The 26,813-nt window shown below is 36.4% G+C and overlaps 1 protein-coding gene and 1 pseudogene across 12 annotated transcripts in view; one reads left to right on the top strand and one right to left on the bottom strand.

The window, feature by feature from the left end:
• CEP170 (centrosomal protein 170) overlaps positions 1–26,813 on the top strand; it is a 134,841-nt gene that overhangs the window by 93,485 nt on the left and 14,543 nt on the right. For 7 of the 12 annotated variants that reach the window (XM_023730885.1, XM_023730884.1, XM_023730877.1 and 4 more), the window contains 4 exons: positions 1,221–3,053; positions 10,483–10,717; positions 22,518–22,695; positions 24,940–25,110. In XM_023730885.1, coding sequence (XP_023586653.1) covers positions 1,221–3,053; positions 10,483–10,717; positions 22,518–22,695; positions 24,940–25,110 — 2,417 coding nt within the window. Of the gene's footprint in view, positions 1–1,220; positions 3,054–10,482; positions 10,718–22,517; positions 22,696–24,939; positions 25,115–26,813 lie in introns of all 12 variants that reach the window. The other 5 variants (XM_023730881.1, XM_004375859.2, XR_002824016.1 and 2 more) reach the window with 4 other exon arrangements.
• On the bottom strand, positions 17,457–18,487 carry LOC101353232 (60S ribosomal protein L23a pseudogene; annotated as a pseudogene).

The following is a 26,813-nucleotide window of genomic DNA, read 5'->3' as shown; positions in this document are numbered from 1 at the left end:
AAATTCTACTCTTGTTATAAAAAATAATAGACCACTTGACCTTCGTTATATCATTCCTTTCTTACCATGTTTTAAATGAATTTATTTAGATAAAGAATTTAGATAAGATGAAAAATCCACTTAAATCCTAAAATGTTTTTTATTAAGCATATACTTATTGAGTAGCTATCAGGAGCAGGATAGTGGGAGAAATGCTAGAAAAATACGAAACGATAAAATAGTCATTGGATTTTAGGTGCTGTAATTCACACTAAGGAGATAAGATGTATACACAAGAAAAAAATAAATAACAAGATAATACATTACTAAATGCTTAATTAATCAGTAAATTTTGGTAGGTATTTTTGTGCATCTTAGTCTATGTTGCCATGACATTTAAATGCCAAACTTTTAGAGTTATAAAGGAAAAAGGATCCACAAACGCTATATCTAGCACCTTTTTCCCACTGATCCTCAAAAGACTAGAATACTTTATATTTTAACTTATATTTTCCTGAAAATATGTATGTTTTTTCTAGAAATTATTTCATTTTTAACAACCAAGAGAATCCTCCTTAAATATTTCCTCATGTTGAAATACAAAAGTATATATTTTCTTACTTAGCTGAAACAAAGAAAGTGATCATCTATTTCTTTGTGAGACCTTGATACACCAGAACGCCATAGTTTAAAAATCCCTCCATTTGTAAAATTATAACTGGTCTTATAATTTTTAAATTCTTTTAATCAGCTTTAGAATTTAAAAAACATTTTTCTTAAAGTATTCTGCATTTTCCACTTTAATTATGTTATTTTCTACTCTTATAATTGAGAGATAGCAGATAATCAATGTTTATTAAATATTGTCTCTGCTATTCTATAATATACTAGTTCCAGTCTGTTTTCTGGAGTAAAACTTCCACGGTGGGAAAAGTCCCAAAAACAAGAATGAACACAGTGAACTGCCCAGACATAAAACACATTAAAGGAAAGAGAACAATAGATGTAGGTTTAAGATCAGATGATCCTAATTTTTGTCTCATACAATTTGCTTTACTGATTCCTTTATTAATAAGCTGCCTATTTATGCACCTTGGGATTGTACTTCTTAAATGACCTGGTTACAATACTGGCTTATTTATTATTTGTATTTTATACTTACTTCAAAGTCTAATATGATAAGATGTTCTGTTTTTCTTTTTGCCCTAATGACTTTAATATTTGTGACTTTTATTTTATAGACCCAGATATTAATGAATCTGGCATTTCATTGAGATGTACTGGCTCAGCAACTTCCTTGGCTGGTCAGGGAGAAAGAAGGAGACGAACCCTTCCCCAACTTCCGAATGAAGAAAAGTCTCTCGAGAGCTCCAGAGCAAAGGTTATAACACAGAGGTCAGAGATAGGAGAAAAACAAGACACAGAACTTCAGGAGAAAGAAACACCAACACAGGTATCCCAAAAAGATAAACAAGATGCTGACAGAGCCCTGAGTAAAATGAATAGGACAGTCAATGGTGAAACTCTTAAGACTGGAGATAATAAAATACTGTTTAACTTAGGCAGCTCTTCTCCTGGGAAGGAGAAAAGTGAAACTGATAAGGAAGCTTCTTTGGTAAAGCAAACATTAGCTAAAATTCAACAACATGAACAAAAAGAGCAGGCAGAATGGACACCCACTAAATTGTCATCTTCAAAAAATGTTTCAGGTCAGATAGATAAATGCAAGGAAGAATCTATTAAACAAGAGTCACAGCCTCAAGAGAAAATTCCTGGACATTCAACAAGCAAAGGAGAAAGAATGATACAAAATGAGAGCAAGAGAAGAAAAGCTGAGGAAATTCTAAAAAGTCAAACTTCAAAGGGAGGAGACAAGAAAGAATCTTCCAAGTCATTAGTGCGACAAGGAAGCTTCACTATAGAAAAGCCTAGCCCAAACATACCCATAGAACTTATCCCCCATATAAATAAACAGACTTCATCCACCCCCTCTTCGTTAGCATTAACCTCTGCAAGTAGAATACGAGACAGAAGCGACTCTATGGATACTGATTCTAGTATGGACACAACCCTTATTCTCAAAGACACAGAAGCGGTAATGGCTTTTCTAGAAGCTAAACTGCGTGAAGATAATAAAACTGATGAAGGCCCAGATACTCCCAGTTATAATAGAGACAATTCTATTTCACCAGAATCTGATGTGGATACAGCTAGTACAATCAGTCTGGTTACTGGAGAGACTGAAAGAAAGTCAACCCAAAAGCGAAAGAGTTTCACTAGTCTCTATAAAGATAGGTGTTCTTCGGGTTCTCCTTCCAAAGATGTTACAAAAGCATCATCTTCAGGTGTGAGGGAGAAGGTTGAAAAGAAAACAAAAAGTCGATCCACAGATGTAGGTTCAAGAGCAGATGGTCGTAAATTTATGCAATCCAGTGGAAGAATAAGACAGCCTTCAGTAGATTTGACAGATGACGACCAAACCTCTAGTGTACCTCATTCTGCTATTTCTGATATTATGTCATCTGATCAGGAAACTTACTCTTGTAAACCTCATGGAAGGACTCCACTTACCTCAGCTGATGAACATGTACACTCCAAACTGGAAGGAAGTAAAGTAACTAAATCCAAGACTTCTCCTGTAGCATCTGGTTCATCCAGTAAATCCACCACTCTTCCAAGGCCACGACCTACCAGGACTTCCCTGTTGCGCAGAGCACGACTTGGTGAAGCTTCAGACAGTGAACTAGCTGATGCTGACAAAGCATCTGTTGCTTCTGAGGTATCCACAACAAGTTCTACATCAAAACCTCCCACAGGAAGACGCAACATCTCTAGGATTGATTTATTGGCTCAGCCTCGTAGAACAAGGCTTGGTTCATTATCTGCTCGTAGTGACTCTGAAGCAACAATATCTAGAAGTAGTGCCTCTTCACGTACCGCAGAAGCCATCATTAGAAGTGGAGCCAGATTAGTACCATCAGATAAATTTTCTCCTAGAATTAGAGCTAATAGTATCTCTCGACTATCAGACTCCAAGGTTAAAAGTATGACCTCATCGCATGGCTCTCCTTCAGGTAAATTGGATTCAGACTTTTTATAATGGTAGCATATTTTGTGTTTTGGGAATACTTATTTAATAAATTTCTAGTTGTTGTCTTCCCAAAATATGCAGCAGAGAGGTTATGATATAGAGAGGGTTTTTTTTTTTTTCTATAAAAATTACTTTTTATTTAGCCTAGTAAATGGAAAATTCAAAAGTTATATTAGACTTCCAGTTAATGTCCTGGTGCAAAATATTGATTTCAAAAGTAAAATTACAGTGAACTGATTTAGGAATTTTTACTATCCAATAGTTGAGGTATCTGGATTTGTGAGTATCAAAATTAGATTAGGAATTACCTGGTTTGAATAATAAGAATTAACATTGTGCTTCTAAAACCATGTTTTTAACTTTTAAATATCCTCACATAATTCAGAATTCAGAGGAAAAACTGTATATCCTTGGAGTAAGCTGTTTCTCATTTCAGAACTAAATGAAATGATCTATAGTCATGCCCCACCCCCCCTTTCTTTTGCTTATTTTGAAATGGCTCTTATACCTGTACTTACACTTTTTTTTAAAGTTAAATCTGTTTATGGTTGGGACAGGTGAAAACTAACCCATAATTTATTTCAGCAAAGAAGATGAATTCATGGGACAATCACTCAGCCAAAGGGTGTCAAAATGGGCTGGAGGAATTTAACTGGGCTGTGAGCTTTAATCTCCTGAGATGCTGTTACAGTATTTAGATGTAATAATTACAAAAGCTACTTACCTCCCTATCAGAATCTAGCTGCTGTTGGCATATTTGTCTTTTTATGTACCCTGTATTCAAAACTGAAGCCACTGAGGGTACACATGTGACCAGAGTAATGAGACAGATAATTGTGTATATCCTGTAAGAATGGTCACATTACTTCATAATCAACCTCATGTAGGGGCATAGCTGACAAGACCAGTGGAGGAGACAGCTGTTTATAAGACTTGGAAGATTTAAGGTTATTGTCAGTCAGCAAGCCTCCAAATGAGCCCTAAGTCTTGAGCGGAGGGAGAGTTGGTATGCAATCTTATCTTTTTATTTTTGGTTGGTTTTACATCTACCACAATACGCCCTAGAAGGTAGAAAACTAATGGTACTTCGCACATGTTGTTTTTTTTACTTTTTATTCCTCCAGTCTTTACTGCTTCTTTCCTTCACTCCATTTACCTTTCCATTTCTCTGCTGGTCAGAGGGTAGGATGATGATGAGCATAGTTTTGTAGTAGGAATGGATGTAGGCTGCAGATAGATAACATATGATCATGGTTCCAAAAAGGGTAGATGGCATTTTCCTTATTACCCCAGTCTTTTTTGTTTCCGTACTTCAAGTTTTGGTCAGTGGTTAATGAATTTATTGCCAAGTATTTTTAAACTAACTGTTTTTTGGTTTGTGTTTATCCAGTGTTATTATTTTGTTCCTTATGGTTCTACCTCTTCAATTCACATTTTCTTTGTGCTTCATTCTATGGTGTGTACCCTGATAAAATTTCTTCTGCCAACTGTTTATTTAGTCACCTCATCTCCATTTAAGTACATTAAAATGTTCAGCTATTCCCGTTTTAACATAAGTTATAACCTAAGTTGTATGGCACCCAATAACATGGAGCACCTCTTCCTTCTGTAATGATTGATTAGCTCTTACCACATGAGTGATCTGGTTGCATTCCTCAATGTAACATGAGGTGCTTACTTGAGATTCAAATCAAATATAATTAGTTCAACAAGTCTAAGTAAGAGCTATAAGATGCCACATTCTATATATGTCTTTATAGATAAATTTTGATTTCTGCTTCTCTGAATTTAGAACTTGATAAACATTCTTGTTTCCCATGTCTAAAAAGTACCTTGAATTGCTTAATGAAATTCCTTAGGGCAAATTGTGGAACATGGCTTTAGCCTTCTTCATACTTAATAGCAGTATATTAAATAATTAGAATCATGAAATTTAAGAGCTTGAAGGATACGTTATCTGTGATAGTTATTCAGTTAGGGAACTAAGGCCAAGATGAAATCACCTGCCCTGGTCACATAGCTATGGCAGGGACAAGATGAGAATCCAAGTGTCTTAATTTCCGGCCATTTGGTTTTTCTAGCACATCTATTCTAGCTCTACAAAATAGTCTCTGAGTGCCGACTTCTGTTCAAGCATCCAGAGGACAGCCAGAATCTATTGGATTGTTATCAGGAGTGTATACAAGGTCACTTTACAATATGAAGGTTTTGGTGTTGTTCATTTTAGTGTTTCTGATTCTAATATTTTACCCAGCTTGTGTTATCTGGTCTACCTTATGGGCCTAAGGCCATGTTGTGATCATCCAGGGTTGTGTATTCAGATTCTTTCAGAATAACCAGTCAGTCAGCGGGGAGCATATTAAAATAGTTTCATGGGGTAGGTTTAAAAAAAAAAACAAAAAAAACTTTTTGGTATGTTTAAATGAGGTTTCTTTAATATTATGATATTTCTACTTATAATACCTTGAATGGAAAAGGAAAAATTCTTAGCTTTTGAAATATAATGTAAAAGAATATGAAATCAGACTACTCAGTATTTCTGTGCCACTGTAAACTTTGAAGATCTTGGAAAGATCTAAGCCTAGAGCCTATTGGCATATGTAAAAACAATTGTGTACTCTTTCAAATTCCATATTTTAGACTGTGTCTAAAAAGTGTTTTTTAAGAAATGTGTATGACAAAAATAGAGGAATGGAAATACCTGATGTAGCCAAATTCAGGGTAAGAATTATTTTATGTTTCTTTAGCTGTGATGTGATTTGCTTTTAGGAGTTAATGGTATTCCCCCCAAATTCCTTAAATAGTCCTTCAATATCAAGTTGTAATAAATAACTATCATGGCATTTTTTAGAAATTAAGAGTATGGTTAAATTTCTTATTATTTTTAAAAAGAAATGTATTCAAATAAAGCATAATTTAGGCAAAAGTTCCAGATTTTTTATAAGATATATTTAAAATTAAGTACCCTGAATTACCAACATAAAACAGCTGGTTTTCATTATGTTTTAAGTGCATAATCTAGAAAATAAAACATTATGTTAATGTCCTTAGAAATTTTTTCAGACTGCTTTCCCTTCCTTATTTTAATCCTCAAAATTTATAGATGGTAGGAATTTTTTGTTCAATATGCATGGCTTGAGTTATTTCTTCCTCCATACCAAAAGCTAATACAGAAAATTGTCAGGGATTTTTTTCCCCAAATGATCGATCGTATTGCTACATGCACGTAAATGAACATGTAAACATGTTTGCAGTTAATCTCCCACGGAAATATTCTGATAAAAAGTCTAAAGAGGTTATGTTTGTTTTCTGAAAAGTGTTCATTAAACCTGGAAATGTGAATGTGTGTTAATGTCAAAGAAGTTTTAGTTAACACTAAAAGAAATCAGCATTCACAGATATATGATCCTAATAACTTTTTCCCGTTTTTAATTCTCTAGACATCATGAATGATGTTTTTTATGGTGAATATAGTTGCGTAGTACTTCCACAAGAGGGAGTATTGCATAATTTTATAACCAAAATAAGTTTTATAATCTAGTAACTAGAATAAGTTTCAGGTGAGCTACAGGATTAGTTAAGCCTATCTTGGAACTTGCTCTCTTTTAAAATGTGGTGAAGTCTCTGCTGGTAGCCAAGGCACTTCTTAGAGACTGGCATTCCACATATCTTCAATGAAAATTTTTCAATTTAATGATCTATCTTAAATGCCTTAGTAATATTTATGTTACTATCGAATAAGCCTAATTATATAAAATTGAGTTGAGTTTTAGAAATGATTTTAGCTAAGCAGAATAAAATTCAGGAGGAAAAAGTAGAATTTTTCTTCAACACTTCCCACAGGTAGAAATTAAAAAAACTGTTATTCCATGAGAAATTGTAAATGTCTTTTTAAAAAACTAGTCTGATTAGAAATGTGAAAAAGAGATTTTCTAACATTTAATTGTAAAGCCCCTGTGCATTTTGAACTCTGGGAGTCAGTAGATCTTACACTGATTTTAACAAGTCAAATCACATGGCCTGTTTCTTCTCTGTAAATTGGAGATTTTGGACTCTCATGTTCAAGGACATTCTTCTTCTTGTTAGGTGCTCTCGAGTCAATTCCAACTCACACTGACCCCACATAAAACAGAACGAAACACTGCCCAGTCCTGCACCATCCTCACAATCATTGCTGTGCTTGAGCCCATTGTTGGAGCCACTGTGTCAGTCCGTTCTAGTATTAGAATAAAATGAAATAAGAAGGCTTGGGGAAAGTTAAAAACATTATAACTTGAAATTTTCTCTGCATTAACTGGCATATTTTAGGCAGTTTTCTTCAGATAAAATTTATAATTGCTATGGTTTGGAAGCAAAGATCAAGAAAGCAAAAAGCTTTGAAAGAAGTCCTTTGAGAAAGTAACAGGTTAGAGGTCCTGGCATTAAACTCCCCTTTTCCAATCCCTTTTCCACTAATAGTCATCATTTCACTCAATATCAGATTTATTCTCTGCTGTTATATAAGCTAAGAGGTCTGAGCTAACCTGAGCTTTGCTTCATAGCACACCGTGCATGACTTGTTTTCCATTGGTAAAGACATCGCTCAGCAACCTGAAGATTTATTAATCATATTTTCATTTCTCTGGTGTATCCTACTTATTCATATGCTTTCATGTTTTATCCTCTCACTCTACCCTCGCTTATAAGAGAACAAACCTAAAGATACCTTTCACTTTTTTAAAATGTGATTTTACTCCTTTGATTGCTTTTCTTTTTTGAAGGTATCATTAGAAGGCTCACTGTTCTTTCTGTCTTTTAGACTGACTTATGAAAATAGGTGGAAAGTTTATAAATTTTTTTTGAAAAGGAAGTTTCTCGTTTACTTCCCCCCTAAATGTAATTGTTTCACAGACCGCAGGTAGATTCAGACTACAAGTAGTCCCCAATTTATGACGTATTTGAGTTACGACAAACCATACTTAACGACTGTCCTTTTTTTGGTACATTTTATCGTTAGTACTGTGTACTACATACAATGTCTCAGTACGTAATTTGCTGATGTTATTCTCAAGCCAACCCCCAAAGACAAATAAAGATCAGATTTATAAAGATACTGATGATAAAAGCCAATGATAATGAAAACTTTAAAAGATGAGGTATTTGACTTCATCAGAACCACCTTATGACAGGGTTGTCAGAACGGGACCCCGTTGTAAGTTGGGGACTACCTGTACTTACCTATTTTCACCTGACATTTAACATACATTAATAACACTTGCTATACAATTTCTCATTCTGTTTTCATGTACCCTGCCACTCATAAAATATAGCAGCCATTGATGCCATTCTTACTAAATTACCTGTAGATTAACAACCTTAGTTACATCATACTTGCTTATGTTTTTGTATCTTCTGCAGTTTATTAAAACTCTATTTCTGGCTTTCTCTCCAAACAATTTTCAGTTATAGGCATAGTGATCATAGTTTCCCAATTAAAAATCAGGAAATTTAATCTAACAAATGATCTTTTACTTATTTATGAATTTACTTTTATGAAAAATATTCTAAGGTAAAAAAAAATGTGACTTTATTGAAAAGTACAAATCTGGCAGTTCATTTGCCACATCCCTATTTTTTTTTTTCTAAATCTCTTTGCTTTTATTCCTAAACTTTAATTAATGTTATAAAATACACACAGGTAAATACATGATTTTTTTCTCTTATAAATAAGAATTCTCAGCTCATTTATTGTGTGCAGGTCTCAGGGTCAGTTCAGTGCATGGAAGTTTTAAAATGTTTAAAAATGAGTAAAATCAGAAATTATACTTAAACCGCTCTTCAAAAAAATCTGTGATTAATTACCTACAATTCTGTATATGCATTTGCATACACTTTTACAGAAAGCCATGAGCTTGCTGCCTATGCCCATTCTCTCATAGCCTCAGGAGTTCAAAATAAGACCAAACATAAAGGGTGTGAATCAAGACAAATGGATACACTCCAATAGTGTATTCCTAATTGTAGATTTCTGTTTCTTAAGCCAACTCTAGTGGTAGTGTATGTTTTATCTGAGTGCCAGCTCAGCCCTAGAGAGCCCCGGGCCAAAAAAAAGAAGTAGCTTTGGGAGGAAAAGACATGAAACACATAAAATTTCTAGTGGAGTAGGATAAAGGAATTCTGGACTTGAGTAGCCTACACAGCCTAGGGTGAGTTTGTGTTAGAATGAGCGGAAAAGAACTCGTCTGGTATTAACAACAGCTGTAAATGTTTTAGCAGATGCTAAGCTTTCGTCACTTCAGTCACCAAAAACATGTCTTAGTAAGTTTTTCCTCATTTTAGAAAAGCAAATCTTCTGTATCCAGGAATTCATTCACTTATTCAAAAATACATATTAGATACCTATTGGCCAGATACTCTGCTAAGTGCTAGGTATACACGACCACTCATTCCGCATACATAGTCCTGCCCTCGTGACGTTTACCATGAAGTAGCCATTATCTCCCTGTTTTTTTTATCTCTACTTATTTGTCACAAATTACTTATGTGTTTGATTCTCATATTGGAAGTGAAATGTCTACTTTGTCTTCTGATTTTTCAAGTGTGTCAACAATACCATTTTTAAACTGTCTTTATTAACCTTAAAGAAGTGATTTCCACTTTCTTTAATGTGGCTGTTCACAGTATCTCCTGTGCTTGAATGTCAGTGGTTGTGAGAATAACTTGTAGAGATCTGCTTCTTGTAGGTTTTTATGCCATTGTCTATTTTCACCATATGCTTTCAGTGTCAAAGCAGCAGAGTTGTACTGAAGATGCTTTGTTGTGTTTTTTTTACCACGTAAAAAGATTTTTTCCAACTGTAGCATAACAGGATGTTGAATGACAGAGGTAATGTTTTTTTTTCTGCCATAAAGGCATAATTTCCACAGTAGGAATTATGCACATTTGTATGTTGGGAAAAGAGGGTTTTTACCATCTCCATGTTGAAAGTCCATGTGGCATGAGGAAATCTTTTCCCATGTTTTTATTTTTGTTGTGTTGTTGCTGTCATTTAAAAAAAAAAACAAAAACCCATATCTGCACTCTGATGAGAATAAATATTTGCAATTAAAAGGTATCAAGTTAAACATTTATGAATAGAGCTTGCTTAGTTGTTTACCATTAGTGAGATTTTTCATGTGAACGTCTGTTTACCATGCTAGAGAAAATACAGTCTTTCAATTGGTTTTAATTATTCATTGTTTTTATTTCACCAAAGTGTAATGTTTCTATCTTTAAGGAGTAGTAGACTTATGGTTTTTGTGAGGTATGTGTATGTCAGTTTTTGAAAATTGTGCTGTGTGTACTCTCATGGTGTTTCTGAAATCATGATTTTTATTTTGTCTCCTTTAAAAGATAACATAATAATTCTTTTTTTAATAATTAAACTAATTTAGTAAATTCAAGATGGAGGCGCTTTCCAACTGATTATGCTTCCACTTCAGAAGATGAATTTGGATCAAACCGTAATTCCCCTAAACATACCCGTCTACGTACTTCTCCAGCCCTGAAAACCACTCGATTGCAGAGCAGTGGATCAACAATGTCTACTAGTTCTTCATTCAAGCATCGGATAAAAGAACAGGAAGACTACATCCGAGATTGGACTGCTCATCGAGAAGAGATAGCGAGGTTGGTTTTAATGGATTATCTTTAATAAGAGTTGACATTATTTGCCATTTCAACTTGGTAATAAAGTTTAGCTTTTACTTTATTTGTACTGATAGTCCAGGAAATGAAATTCACTCATAATTATGAACTCAGTTTTATCTGTAGTTACATTCCATCCAGCATTTTTCATTTTGTTTTTTGTTTGTTTGTTTGTTTTCATTCCAGTGCTACTAACATATTGTAGGATTATTGTTATTTTTTGGTCTTTCCCTTCCCTTTTTATTCATTTCCAATAGAGATGCTGATGAGTTAGTAAAATTACTGAAAGACAGTAGCAGCTGTATATAATTAAGAATTGTGAGGGTAAACTACTGTTCTTAACTTCCAAAGAGGTAATAGTGTTACTTGTTAGAGATGTGTTGCTAATGTTCTTTGGGGAGAATTAGAATAGGCAGATTTTTAGTCTTTTATGAATTCATCAAGTATAGTTTGTTCAACCTTGTATCTTTAGTTAAATCAAAATATACTTATTTTGAATATTAAATCAGATTATATAAAATAAAATTTGTGCTGCAGACAGAATTTTTAATTGATAACATTGTGGTTGAACATTTAAGAGAGGTTATTCTCAAACAGACGTTATAGTAGTTAAAATTTTTTTTTAATAAAGGTTTGTAAGATTTTAAATTTTATTGCAGTATATCATGCAAGTGATTAAACACTTGGCTGTTAACCAAAAGGTTGACAGTTCAAGTCTTCCCAGAAGCGCCTTGGAAGAAAGGCCCAGTGATCTACCTCGAAAAAATCACCCATTGAAAACCCTGTGGAGCACAGTTCTACTCTGATACGCATAGGTTGCCGTGAGTTGGAGTTGACTCAGTAGGGATTGCTATGAGTCAACAACTCAATGGCAACTGGTGTTTTATACCAGTTTTAGATGTCGCCTAAACATTTTCACCATATACATACTAAAATGTTTCTGTCTTCCCTATGCTTTGAGTTTTACACTTGGTAACATTATTAAAGGACTTATATATAGTAATCCACAGATGCTTTAAAAAAAAGAAACTTTTACCATAGTTTAATCAGTGGTTATCTTTTTTTTCTTTACTCTGTTGACTTCTGTGATTTGTGCTTTTTTCTAGCTCATTAGTTTAATGTAATGTTTATTTTTTTGTTTTTAATGGCTATTCACCTGCAATTGCTTTTATTGGAGAACATGTCCTCCTAGTCTCATAATACTGCTTAGAACATTTTTGTTGTACCATGTAAGTCAGTTTTTATGAGAGTATATTGTTGAAGCATTTTAAACTAATTGTTCTGGTTAGAAGAGGCTCATATGTGTTCTTTGGGAGTATGGATCATTATGGGCTCACAAAAGGCCTGTAATGGGAGAATCTTGACACACTTTTTGTTGTTCTGGACATGGCGGGCAACAGCAGGCCTTGCTCTTGTCTCATCCTTTTTCTTCTCCTTGTGGAGGAGATGAGATGTCCTGCTGCACAAACTCAGGTGGTGCCTGAGGGAACTGGAGTTTATGTCTGTCTCCTCTCAGAGGCCTCCCCTCTCAAGCTCTCTACCGTAACTAGAAAGACCAAAAACCTTAGTCCATCTGGGCAACTCCCCTTTCCCCAAATAGAAAAGGTTATAATACAAAGGGGTAAGAGAATAGGGGCTGCATATTATATTTTTTCATTTTGTGATTATGTGTTTTTACTATCCATAACAAGAATCGAAGGTCAGGCCATTTATTCTGTAATGATTTTATGCTTTTTTCTCCTAGTTTGTCAGTAGCAGTGTTCTAATAAAACTTGCCTTTGGGATTTTAACTTTTCAAGGTGTATGTTTCAGCCGTTTATCTCAAAGCCAAAGATGTTATTTTTAAGGAGAAAAAAATGGGGATGGGGTGGAGGAAGGAAAGATAGAAAGTATGGAAAGAAAGAAAGTTAATGTTAATATTTGATATTTCTTCAGGGCAGTGAGAAGTTTACTTAACATGAGAAAATTTATTTTCGTATGGCTGTCAATCACCAACTTAAATAGAATGTGATAATTTTATTTCGTTAAAGGGGTTATCACTATCAGTCACTTAAATAAAACACATGCTGAGGGCATTATTTATTAAGGAGCCATAGGTCAAGAAACTGTTACTTGAAAAACATAATGATGAATTTAAATTTATTACAAAAATCTTTGTATGCTTTGGCATATTCTTTTTGTTTTGAATTTAGGGCTATATCACTTAATGAGTACTCTTTAAATCTGTATGCAGTAATTATTTACCTGTATTTAAACTCAAAGCACAAAAACAGGATCCATCAGGAATATAAAGAGTAAAAGAAAAGTATAGCGTATTTGGTCTTTCAGTTTGAAGAAGAAACTTTTATTCCAGGGACCCCCAATACATGTAGCTCCTGCCTCAGTTTCTCTGTTATTATGTAGGTATAAATTTCCTTCCAATAGGAATTTGACGGATTATACTGGTTTTATGAATGTTAGTGTAAACAAAGCTACAATACCACCTTTACAGATGACTGGATAAAATACATTCAACCCAAAAATTACACTGGAAGATACTATATTAATTCCCATTTGAATTAGAAGGCAGTTAAAGATCTTTCAGTGTTTTAGACACATTATTACACATACCATTGTACCATTACAATGTTTTTTAAAGAGAGTCCTAGTTAACAGAGTATTTTATTTCGAAGTTTGAACAACCGTTACATGAGCGGATTAAAGGATAAAGACAATGTCATATTTTATCCTAATGTTGGCTGAAAGTATTAATTGCAAAGGTGGTGTGTTATTGCTGTATACACTTCTGCTTTGGGTCAAATTGATACGCGTATAAGCTCTTTGTATGTATTGTACATACATATAGTCCCCATCAACTCAACAAAGATTTTTTTAGCAACTCCTATGAGCATAACATAGTGTTTAGTCCTCAGGGGACTGTGAAGATGACTTGGCGTGGATGTCCTCAGAGAGTTCACAGTCAATTGACAGAAGCAGAGATATGTGTAACTGATGTAATGCAGAGTGCTATAATAGAGGTTTAAAAGATTATGAAGTTTTGAGTATAAAGTGTGAAAGCATATAGATGGATGACCAAACCGAAGAGAGCAGAACTACCTAAGCAATAAGAAACTGAATGCCAATTAAGAAATGTGCATATTATTTTATGTGCGTTGGTGAACCATTGAAGATTTTTTTAGCAGAGGGTAACTTCAGCTCTATGTTAAAGGAAAGTAACTCTTAAGGCATTGTATAGAATTGTTTGAGAGAGAAGAGAACCTAGAAATAGACTAGTTAGTGAGCTGTTCTAAAAGGTAAGTTGCATGATATTGAAGACCTGAGATAGGATAGTGATGATGAGGATATAAATGAATGAATGAACATGAGACATATGAAAGTTTAACAGTTGACAACATTTGATGATTGCCAGAATGTGAGCAATAAGACAGAATTTAAAATGATTCTATAATTGATCAAGTGGGAGATTGGTAATGCCACCAACCAACGTAAAAAGCAAGTGTAAGTGAGGCAAGGAGAAAGAAAACAAGTTCTGTTTTGTACATACTGATTTAAGGTACTTATGGGATCAAAACCAAACCAAACCTGTTGCTGTCGCATTGATTCCGACTCATAGTGACCCTATAGGACAGAGTAGAACTGCCCCATAGGATTTCCAAGGAACAGCTGGGGGATTTGAACTGCCGACCTTTTGGTTAGCAGCTGTAGCTGTTAATCACTGCGTTACCAGGGCTCAGCCATGTGAAAAAGCCTAGCAGGCAGTTGAATTGCAGCTCTGAAACATAAAAAGCTGAGTAGAGCTGGATTCATAGTTGTAGAAGTCATTCACAGAGAGAAAATATTTGGGCTGTTGTAGTAGGTAATACCACCATATAGTGAACTGAGAATACTGCGTAACTCTCAGGGATAACCTACATTATAGGGATGCAGTACAGCAGAATGGTCAAGGGCATGGAATCTGGAATGAGACCATCTAGATTCAAACCACAGCTCTACCACAAGGTCTGTGTGATCCTGGACAAGTTAACTTTAATGGTCTCATCTATAAAATGGGTATAATAATTGGGCCAACTTGAGACACTTGGCAAGTCAAGACACATACTTTTGTACCGCAGAATTCTAACCCATGTTTTGTTCAAATTTTCAAGCCAAACTCAGCCATTTAAAATTTTTTTCCCTGATAATAAAAACACTGGTCTATAAGTAGTCCATTTTTTAATATTAAAAATATTGTTGAATAGAAGTTTCACAGAACACTCACCAGTCCCATTCCCTGATTTGATTGGCCCCAGAGTAAATCACTTGGCATTTAAAGTCAAGATGAAAAGGCTTTTATTATTACTAAGTCTTTTATATATGTTTTTATTAGCAAAATTCAAATAGAAAGAGTACTGATCAAGTGTATTTTAAAAATTTTTAAAATTGAGCTATGGATCGTATTTTTTAAGTCTAAAATATTTGTAGTTAATGTTATTAATGTGCTCTAATCTTAACAGTGAAGAAAAAAAAAAACAGATTGCTTATTTTCAGTCAGAATACATTTTAGTACAATACTAAATGCCCTGTGCTTTTTAGTTTAGTTTAGTTGTATTTTTCACTGAGAGCCAGTTTAAGTTAGTAGCCAAAATTAAATGCTGTGAATTTCTGTGTAGTCTATAAACTAATGTAATGAAACATTTTTATGCATTGCAGTCTATTTTGGTAAGTAAGTTTTTAATTACAGTATAGCCGAAGACAATGTGTTAGGGGGTGAGGAAGTGAGCTTTGACAATACCATGGAGGAGAAGAAGACATATCTGCTTGTCTTAGTCATCTAGTGCTGCTCTAACAGAAATACCACAAGTGGATGGCTTTAACAAACGGAAATTGTTTTCTCACAGTCTAGTAGGCTAAAAGTCCAAATTCAGAGCGTCAGCTCCAGGGGAAGGCTTTTCATCAGTCTTCTCCCAGATTAGGAGCTTCTCTGCACAGGGACCCCAGGTCCAAAGGACACGCTCTGCTCCCCGCACTGTTTTCTTGATGGTTTGAGGTCCCCCCACTCTGCTTGCTTCCTTTTCCTTTTATCTCTTATAAGATAAAAGGTGGTGCAGGCCACACCCCAGGGAAACTCCCTTTACATTGGGTCAGGGATGTGACCTTAGTAAGGGTTGTACAATCCCACCCTAATCTTCTTTAACATAAAATTACAATCACAAAATGGAGGACAACCACATAATACTAGGAATCATGGCTCAGCCAAATTGATACACACATTTTTGGGGGGGCATAATTCAATCCATGACATTCTACCCTTTGGCCCCCAAATAATCACATCCTTGCAACATGCAAAACATATTCATCCCATCATATCATAGCAAAAGTCTTAACTCTGAGTCCAAATCCAAAAATTCTTCTTCATCTGTGAAATCTAGAATGCAAGTTATCTGCTTCCAAAAGTACAATGGCAGAACAGACACAGGCTAGACATTTCCATTACAAATGGGAGAAATTGCAGGAAAAGAAGGGATAACAGGCACCAGGCAAGTCAGCAGAACATATTACATTAGCCCTCAAGGCTTTGAAAATAATCCTTTGTTTTCTGAGACAGTTTACACAACGGTCCTGCCCTCTAGACTCTAGGTATTGGCCACACTCTCCGGATTCTGAGTGGCGACCCCTCGGCCCTGGGCTTTAGCTCCGCCTTCCAGGCCCACTGGGACAGCAACTCTGCTCCCTCAGCTTTAGGCACACCATTCTCCTGGTCCATCTGAGTGGCAACTCCACCCTTAGAAACACCAGAGGCCATGGCTCCACCCTTTGAAACCCCAAAGGTCACAGCCATACCTTTGAGACTGAGGCAGCTCTGCTTCCTGTGTTCCTTGTCTTTTCAGCTTCTGCTTCTTGTGGCCTCTCGGCCCTCGGGCCTCACACCCGCATCTGCCCTGCTGGGGCAAGTGTTTCAAAACTTGGTAGCTCCACCAGTAAGTGCCCAGAGGCACCCCACTCTGCCAGGAAGCCTCCTGTACACAGGCACTCAGCTGTCTTGCTCTGTGGGTCAGCAAGCTTAGCTCCGCCAATAAGTGCCTGGAGGTACCCCATTCCACCAGGAAGCCTCCTGTGCACAGGCGACCAGCTCTCTCACTCCGTGGGTTGGCTCCAGCACCGTCTTGCGCTTGTCTCCTGGTTCTGCTGCTGCTGCTGGTTCTCTGCTGCTGCCACTCCTGTATCCATTGACAGTTTCAAAACCGCTTCCACATTTTAGGTATCTGTTAGAGCAGCACCCCACTCTCTCGGTACCAAATTCTGTCTTAGTCATCCAGTACTGCTTTAACAGAAATACCACAAGTGGATGGCTTGTAACAAAGAAAAATTTATTTTCTCACAGTCTAGTAGGCTAGAAGTCCAAATTCAGGGCATCAGCTCCAGGGGAAGGCTTTCTCTCTCTGTCAGCTCTGGAAGAGGGTCCTTCTTGTCAGTCTTCCCCTGGACTAGGAGCTTCTCTGCACAGGAGCCCTGGGTCCAAAGGACGTGCTCTGCTCCTGGCACTGCTTTCTTGGTGGTATGGTGTACCTCCCTCTCTGCTTGCTTCCCTTTCCATTTATCTCTTGTAAGATAGGTGGTGCAGGCCACACTCCAGGGAAACTCCCTTTATATTTGATCAGGGCTGTGACTTTAGTAAGGGTGTTACCATCCCACCCTAATTTTCTTTAACATAAAATTACAATCACAGAATGGAGGATGACCACATTATACTGGGAATCATGGCCCAGCCAAATTGATATGCACATTTTTGGGGGCACATAATTGAATCCATGACACTGCTAAATCAGTTGTGAGACCTAATCTAGTGGTTCATAATGGCTAAGTCTAGGCCTGTCTTCTTTCTGTTTTTCTCTTGGGCTAGGCCAGATCCAAACAGCAAGAATAAGGGGATAAAACATCTGCCCACAGGTTCACGTGAAAATTATTCTTTGGTTTCTGTATAGTTGTTCAACATTTCCTTGAACTTTACTATCCCTTGGTCCTATTTTCTGACTTGGGGGTGCCTTGCACTACTCTTTTTTTTATGTGGTGAAAAAATTTATATTTAGAATTAGCCAGCTGGACTCAGTTTAAATGATCCCAATTTTGTTGGAAATATCCAGAGCGTCATAGTCAGGAGCCAGTCGACAACATGCCTTCTTTCCATCAGGTCTGATCAAGGTGTTGACCTTGGCTACATCAATGTCATAGAGCTTCTTCACAGCCTGTTTGATCTGGTACTTGTTGGCCTTGACATCTGCAGTGAACACAGTGTATTGTTATCTTCTGTTTTCTTCATGTCTGACTTAGCGGTCAGGGGGAACTTGATGACTGCATAGTGGTCAAGCTTGTTTCTCCTGGAGGTGCTCTTCCAAGGATATTTGGGCTGCTTTCACAGCCTTAGTATCTTGGGCCACTGGAAGGTGGGTGAAGTGCGGATCGTTTTTTTGTGGCTGTGGACACCTTTCAGCACTGCCTTCTTGGCCTTCAACGCCTTTGCTTTGGCTTCAGTTTTGGAAGGAGCAGAGGCTTCTTTTTTCTCTTTCAGCACCATCTTCGTAAAAAGCACCTTGCACTACTTTTATGCGAGCACTGTGGCTATCTCAGATATTACTCATTGAATAAGGACAGCATTTTCCTATCAGATGACTTCAGGCCATCTTCATCTTTTAATTTGCAAGTATTTGTTTCTGGTGGAAGTGGTGTGTCCCCCCCCCCCCCATTTATTTAGCAAATGTTTATTGATGGACAGCAGTGTACTAGATCTTCAGAGTGATATTTTACCATTACCTCTTTGTTGATGACTTGCTCAGTTTATCTGAAACATATTCATAAATCTAGTTATAAGACTTTTTCTACATTTTGCCAAATATAACTCATCTGTGGTGCTAAGCTAGCTTTTGGACTTGCATTGTTGACAATAATGGGAGGTACCTTTTTATTCTTTTAATTAAATCCCTACTTCTTTTCATGTCCAGAAATAGACTCGATGTCCCTTGATTCAAACTCCACTCCTCTGTTTGGGCCACTGATTTTTTCTTGCTGCTCAAGAGAAACCTCTGATTTCAACGTATTACTATCCCACCCTAAACCAGTCTTTTGTGATCCAGTTTGCCTATTTCTTCCAATTCTCTGTGCTTTCATGAAAAGTTAACGACATGTGGTTTGCCAGAATTCTTTTTTATTAAGATTTTCCAACGTTGGATCAAAATGCTACCAACATGTAATCAACTGACAGTTTCCACCAAAGGAAGAGGAAAAGCTTTCCTTATCAATAATAAACTTTTTTTTTTTTAAATCCTCCCTCTAGTGTGTACTTAGGTCTAATACGTGAATTAACCTCTCAGCCTCAGGAGGGCTGGACTTCGTCTGATTCTTCATTATAGTGTCAGAGTATAGAACCATCCATAACCATGGCTTTGTAGATGTGAAATAATGTTGTATAGTAAATGAAGCCTGGATTCTCTCCAAATTTGTCTTTGTCTCCTTTCGGTATTTTTTTTAAGTGTCCATTCACAACTCATTATCAATGCTTGAATAGTTTAAATACCTAAGACTCCAAATTAAAATTAAAAAACAAAACAAAACTGTGATTTGGAAAATATTTTCATAGCAAATTGGGTTCTCATTTAACAATGTCTGTACATATTTTTCAGTGACATTGGTTATACCTTCCACAATGTGTCAACATTCTCATTATTTCCATTCTGGTTGTTCTGTTTCCATTAATCCAGCTTCCTTGTCCTCCCTTATCTTCTCATCTTTGGTCTAGGGTAAATGTTGACTGTTAGGTCTCATTTAGATGATTGTTTGGAGGAGCACAGTATTCATGGGTGATGTTATTTATTTTTGAGCCACTCTGTGTTTTGGCTGTAAGTGACCACTAAGAGTGGTTTGAGTTGCAAGTTTAAAGGGTATCCCAGGGCAGTAGTCTCCGGGGGTTCTCTAGTCTCTACTGGTCCAGTAAGTCTGGCCTTTTTTTAGGAATGTGAGTTTTGTTCTACGTTTTTCTCCCACTCCATCTGGGACCATCTGTTGTGTCCCTGGTTGGAACAGTCAGTAGTGGTAGTTGGGCACCATCTAGTTCTTCTGGTCTCAAAGTAGGTGAGGCCGTAATTTGTGTAGACTGTTAGTCCTGTGAACTAGTTTTTCTTTGAGTCTTTTGGTTTTCTTCTTTCTCTTTTACTTCAGACAAAAGGGACCAATAGTTGTATTTTAGATGGCTGCTTGCAAGCTTTTAAGACCCCAGACGCTGCTCACTAAACCAGGATGTAGAACATTATCTTTATGAGCTATGTTATGACAATTGACCGAGTTGTTCCCCAAGACTATGGTCCTAAGCCCTCATGCCAGTAACCCAATCATGTGAGGTGTTTGGTTATGTCTAGGAAGTATCCATAACTCTGCCCCCTATGTGCTTTATTTTATTTGAATATATGTGCAGCGCACACGAACGTATATACATTTGCCTACAGAAACACATATACATGCACACCCATGTATTCATATATTACATATATAAGCGTACATATCTACCTATGTAACCACATACATTTTTGTTTGTTATTACATTGTTGTAGAATTATGTATGTTGTGGCTTTTATCAAAATCGTCCCTTATTCTTAGTGTCATCTTTTACCTTGGTCAAGTTGTGCTGACTTCACCCTTATTCGGTATTGCCTTACCCATCACCAAAACTAACAAGTGTCTACTGTCTAGAAGGTGATTTCCCCTCCCTCTCCCTCGCATCCTTGGTAACCACGTAAGAATGTTGCTTTCTGTGTGTATACCTATTCTTGTCTTTTTATAATAGTGAGATCATACAGTATTTATCCCTTTGCGATTGACTTATTTCACTCAGCGTCATGTCTTCCAGATTCATCCACATTATAGTGTATTTTGAGAACTCATCATTATTCTTTATGACTGCATAGTATTCCATTGTGTATGCGTACTGCAGTTTGTTTATTCATTCTTCTCTTGCTGAGCATCCAAATTCAAATTTTTTAAATCAAACCCTAAAATCTTTTTACATGTAAATTCCTTGTCATAGACCCATTATTACGAAGCTACAATTTGTTTTTTGGAAAGAAGATAGGGCATGAGAAGTTCTGTGTCTTATAATCACATTGTTTGCTATATAAGATATGATCATCCAGTAATGAAACATTTCAGAACCATGTATGAAGTCAGTCTTATTTATATTCACACCTGCATATGTTGATTTTATTACAAAATAGTTTAGCTCATTTTAAACATCAGGGTTTAAAATACAGAAATCAGGCTGAATCTCATTTCTAGGAAAACTGAAAATGAATTTGGTAGGTTTCACTTCAGCTATTCACAGTGATAACACGTCTCCTGTACGAAAGGAATGTCATGAAGAGCTGAAGTTAAGAGTAGCTTCACAATAAGTCAAAGGCCTTATTAAAACTGTGATTTCTAATAAAGAAGAAAGAGATCTAGTTAAGTAGCAGAGTAGTAGTTTAAATGTGCGTATGGTCACTATTTTTAACAGCTGAGAAAAATAATCCCAAATTGATGGACCTAAACTAAGAAAAGGCTTCAGGGGAACATGTATTTATTAGTACTTATTAGCCAAGCAAGTTGTTAAAAATTACAGTTTTATGACCATAAAAGCCACATCTGGGTACTTTTTTAACTTGAGGGTTTTCCCCCCTCTGTATGCTAGTGTATAGATCTCCTGTAAAATAGCCCAGTGGTTAAGCACTTGGCTGCTAACTGAGAGGTCAGCAGTTCATACAGAAGACTTCATGGAAATTAGATGTAAACTTGGGATCTGGTCCTGCCTTAGCGACTTTTAAGTTGTGTGACTATTGGCAAGTCACTCAGCTTCTCTGAGAATGTGTCCTCGTTTAAAAAATCAGTAAGCTAAATCCTGCCTCACGAAAACCTTGTGAGCCTCAATTGTGTATTACAAAGTGCTTTGCATAGTATAAAGCGCTGTGTTAAGAGTTCTTAACTTTTGAGTTCTTAACTTTCTTGGTATCTTCAGTCTGGTGAAGCTTTTTGGACTCCTTTCTCAGAATAACGTTTCTAAATGCATAAACATAAAATAATTAAGGATTACAAAGGAATTCAATTATGTTGAAATACAGTCATCAAAATATTTTTAAAGTGCTATAGTAATATGTGGTTCTTTATTAACATGTAAATAAAACATTGCTGTGGGTTTAGTGACTGCAGTAATTTTAAAGTAGCAATGAGTGTAAGTGATATTTTGAAATACTCGCACTCATGTGATTTCTGTTGGTGACAGAAGTCACCAGTATTCCTAATACTAGTATGGTTGATTGTCTATATTTATAATTGAAAGAAATGCTAAACTTCAGTTAGAGGTGAAAATAAAGTTGTGATTTATTTTTCTCATCCAAATTCATTGACTCCCCCCGGCCCCGTCGAGTTCTATCCATCGCCACCTGCATGTTTAAGAACCCCTGTAATATATAAATGCTGATCAGTCACACTAACAATGTATTCTAAAATATGACATAGCACTATTTCAGGGTGTTTAAAAAATATTTTTTAAGGTGGTATCTCGTAGATTATTTGGAATTTAGCTTCATTGATATTAATTTGTGTGATTAAAGTTTAAGACTTTGAGTATCAAAATAGTTAATAGCATTTCCAAAGAATCTTACGTTTTGGGTACAGACTTCTTTAATTTGATATACAACTTATGTAACTGATTCTGTCATAAATGATTTTTTTCTAGAGCTGTAATTTAAAAGGGATTAAACTTCTTTTCTAAAATTATTACCAGGATCAGCCAAGATCTTGCTCTCATTGCTCGGGAAATCAACGATGTAGCAGGAGAGATAGATTCAGTGACTTCATCAGGCACTGCCCCTAGTACCACAGTAAGCACTGCTGCCACCACCCCTGGCTCTGCCATAGACACTAGAGAAGAGGTAGGAGATCTTCATGGAGAAATGCATAAGGTTCTTTCTTTTCTTTATTTCTTTTGCTTTTAGCTTTTTGCTTAGTTTATTTTAGTTATGTCCACCCTCCCTGTTTGCATGAAGCACTGCATTTTCCAACTTTGCTTTAACAAGTTTCTTTTGTGTAACAAAACTAGTAAAGGCTAACATTTGATCTACTATTAATTAACATGAGACTGTAAAATTATTTAGAATGAGTACTTTGTCTACTAATTATGGGTCCATGGTTTCACTTAAAATATGAATATAAATGGTATCTGAAAAGCAAACCAGAATTTAATAAATGGTTGTGTAAAGTTTGGCTATGAAAATACCACAATTAAGAAGAGATTTTCATACCTTGGTAACTAGGAAATATATCTAATAGTAAAGAAATAAAAAAATTCTACAGTATTCACTATTTCAAATAATCTTGTTGATGATTTATATATGTATGCACGTATATACACAAGGATGCTTTGAAAACTGAAATATACACACGCACAAATACGTATCTATTTAGTTTCAAGTATTCTTGTAAACTCTGGAACTTAAGTTAGCATACATAGACTGTTGCCCATGGAAAAGCAGGGCTTCCTATTGTACAACTCCAGGGGGCACTATTTACATAACATTGCCCCAGAAGGTGCCTTTAACATACAATACAAAATGAATGGTACTCTCTGGCCATGTTAGCCATCTTGATGTGGAGCAGAAGTCCAAGCAAAGGATTGGCATTTGAAAGAATGAATTTCTGAGGTTCAGGAGTCAGCAACCTATGGCCCACCACCTGTTTTTTTATGACCCAAAAGCTAGGAATGGTTTTTACATTTTTAAACGGGAAAAAAATTGAAAGAAGAATAATAATATTTTGTGATATGAAATTCAAATTTCAGTCTCCATAAATAAAGTTTGATTGGAACACAGCCGTATTCATTTGTTGTCTATGGCACTTGGGGTCGCTGTGAGTTGAAATCGACTCGACAGCACCTAACAACAATATGGATGCTTTTGTGCAGTGGCACAGTTGAATAATCGAGACAGAGGCTATATGGCCATAAAGCTTAAAATATTTATAATCTGGTGCTTTACAGAAAAATTTACCAGCCCAATATAGATGATTCTACTTCGGTAATATTATAAAATAATGTTCTAAATAGTAGCCAAAAATGGGTAGCCTTTTTGACACATTTAATTCTTGTAACCTGTGCTGATAATATTTTCTTTCATTGCTTTTTGTCACATTCCTTTTTTAATCTAGTTCTTTAATGGTCACTTTATTTTAGTTTGATCTTTTTTTTTCATTTGCTATCTAATTTGCATAAATTATGTTTTGTCGGTCTGTTTGTGTAGAGTTTTGTTACCACATTGATCAATTGTAAATGTAATAAAATCATCCTTATTGATGAAGAACAAAAGGATCTTCTTGGTGGCAAGACATACACAATTCTTCTGGCACATTTAAAATGATAAAGATATTATTTCCTAAGCTTTCTAACTGAATTTTACCTAACATGATTATACTTTCACTCAGACATAGTAAAATTATTCAGATATTTCACTGAATATACTTCCATTTTTCCTTTTTTTGTTTTATTTTAAATTATCATACTAGAATTTATTCCCTCTTCAGTAAACCTGAGTTACTTTTTATTGTATTTGTATAATTTGTACTGTAGATGGCAGTATATCATTTTTATAGGAATATGTAATTTTTTTAGCATTTTTAGAAATTTATCTGACAAGGATTGAAATACTTATTTTGTGGCTTTTTAAAATGTTTTTCCTTTGTAAACTTTATTGCAATTTATTTATCTTGTGAAGAAATTTGGCACCTGAATTTGGGCAGGGGGGAAGGAATAAGGGAAAAAACAAGATAGGAAACTAAAAGAAAAAGAAAGATTATTTTATACTGGTAAGGCAGTGTGACCAAAATGAACTCATAGTCCATCTACATGGCTCAGTTTTTTTCTGTTTACCATCTATTTTCCATAGAGGGGGAAATCCTATCCATGGAAGAGTCTAATTTAACAGCTATATATTTTGGATTATAAAAATAAAATCTATGTAGACAAACATACTTTATAAAGCAGATACCATTGAAGTACTTAAAAAAGAAAGACTAATTGGTTTATTGAAGATATCATGCTTCTATTAGTACTTGAGAATGGAATAACATCTGTCTAATCATAAAAATTATAATACCATTGTCTGTACTTTTCCAAATTGCTCTGTTCTCATAAGGATTTGCTTTTGTCCCATTAGTTGGTTGATCGTGTTTTTGATGAAAGTCTCAACTTCCGAAAGATCCCTCCATTAGTTCATTCTAAACCACCAGAAGGAAACAACTGTCGGTCTGGTGATCCAAGACCTCAACCAGCAGAGACCCCCGATCACTTAACGATCACAAGGCGGAGAACATGGAGCAGAGATGAAGTAAGTAAGTCATAGAATATAAGTCAAGGAAAATAGTTAGTCAAAAAGACTACTAATTAGGAAAAGTCATTGTTTATTTAAAAAAAAATTCACCTGACTCCTCACCAGAAGAGGGGATGCTATCAACGTGTATTCTGGGCTTTCTGAGGAGTTGATAAAAACAGGGAACGTCATTTAATCCTCACAGCACTCTGAAATAGTACCTTTTACAGATGGGGAAATTAAGGTACAGAAAGGTAAACGTACAGGACTTCCAGGCAACATGTCGCCATAGGCAGAAGCACCACGCCATCCCTCCACAGCAAAGATCCAAAAAACTGAGCCAAACAGAGAAAACAGCAATCCTGAAACCCTAAGCATCAAGTGAAGAGATAGAGAACTCAGCCAAGCACTGAATGGAATAAGAAACTGACAGAGAACAGAGAGCAAGGAGGGATATATGCAGAGGTCCCCTATCAGCTAACACAGCATGGATCTGCCATCTTGGACTTCTATCAGAGATCAGCGAACAGGAGGTACAAGAAAGCAGCTTCACGGAGTTTCCAGCAGGAGACAGAACAACCGGTAACCAGCGATATACGCTTTCCCAACCCCTACCCTTCTTCACCCCCACTCGGCCTCCTCTGCTTCCTGTGGCCAGCGTCTTGGCCCAGAAGTACTACCTTCACCCTGGTGTCACTTGCGTTCTACCCACCCACACTTGCCAGCTCCCTAAGTACCATTTGTTGGCTGCTGGTGCTGCTTTTTTCCGCTTCTTTAGATTTCTTCCTTACCTCTCACCCCCTCCCCCTCCTTTCTTTCAAATACCTGGCTCCATGCGCCATGTTTGCTTCTTCCTGAAAGGCTGTGAAACGCTACTCAAATGTGAAACTGCTTCCTGGCTCGTGCTGCCACACTGGTGGGATCCCGGGGCTTTTTTTTGTTTGTTTGCTTTAAATTGTTTGTTTTCTTTTTCTTTTTTCGAATTGGGAGCCTGTTCTAGTCAGGGAGTACTGAGCAGCTTGGGATCTACCCCCTCAGTTAGTACAGATGCCTCAATGGCATTTCTTTTTTCTTAGGCTTTTTTTTTTCTTCTGTTTTTCTTTGGGGGTTTTTCTTGTTCTTTTTTTTATTATTTGTTTTGTTTTGTTTTCCCTCTTTTTCTCTTTTTGTCTTTCTGCTTTACTCAGTTTTTCATCTCTCTATACTTTCCTTCTCTTCCTGTCCCCTGAATACCTGGGGCTGAGTGACACCTCTACCCCTTCTAGCCAGGCTGTACTTCACAGCCTGGAGGCAACTTCCCCAGACCTCACAGCTGCACTGGAAGGATACCTGGGAGTTTTTCTTTTCTTCTTTCTTTCTAATTTTTATTTATTCATCTTTTTTCTTCTCGTTTTTGTTTTTCTCCATTTTATAGTCTCTCATGTCTCCAATCCAATGGCAAGCTCCTCCCCTAGCACTCTTTTTTGTTAGTATGTTTTTGGCTCCCATTCCTCTCTCTCTCCCATACTCATCTTAGCTCCACACATCACAGTCTCCCCCCTCCATCCTGCCTACCTGCACCACGCGGTGAACATCATACCACCAAGCAGCACAGGCACGGCCTACCGGCACCTGCCCTGCACTGATTATCGGCTTGCCCTGGTGGCCGTAGTACGTGCCACAAACAACCCATCCCAGCGACTCCTCTTCAGCTAGACCTGCCCTGCTGTACTATATCTGAG

The sequence above is a fragment of the Trichechus manatus genome, unplaced genomic scaffold, assembly GCF_000243295.1.
Source record: "Trichechus manatus latirostris isolate Lorelei unplaced genomic scaffold, TriManLat1.0 scaffold00039, whole genome shotgun sequence".
NCBI lineage: Eukaryota > Metazoa > Chordata > Mammalia > Sirenia > Trichechidae > Trichechus > Trichechus manatus.
The sequence above is the reverse complement of the archived record's forward strand: the minus strand, read 5'-3'. Positions and strand labels throughout refer to the sequence as shown.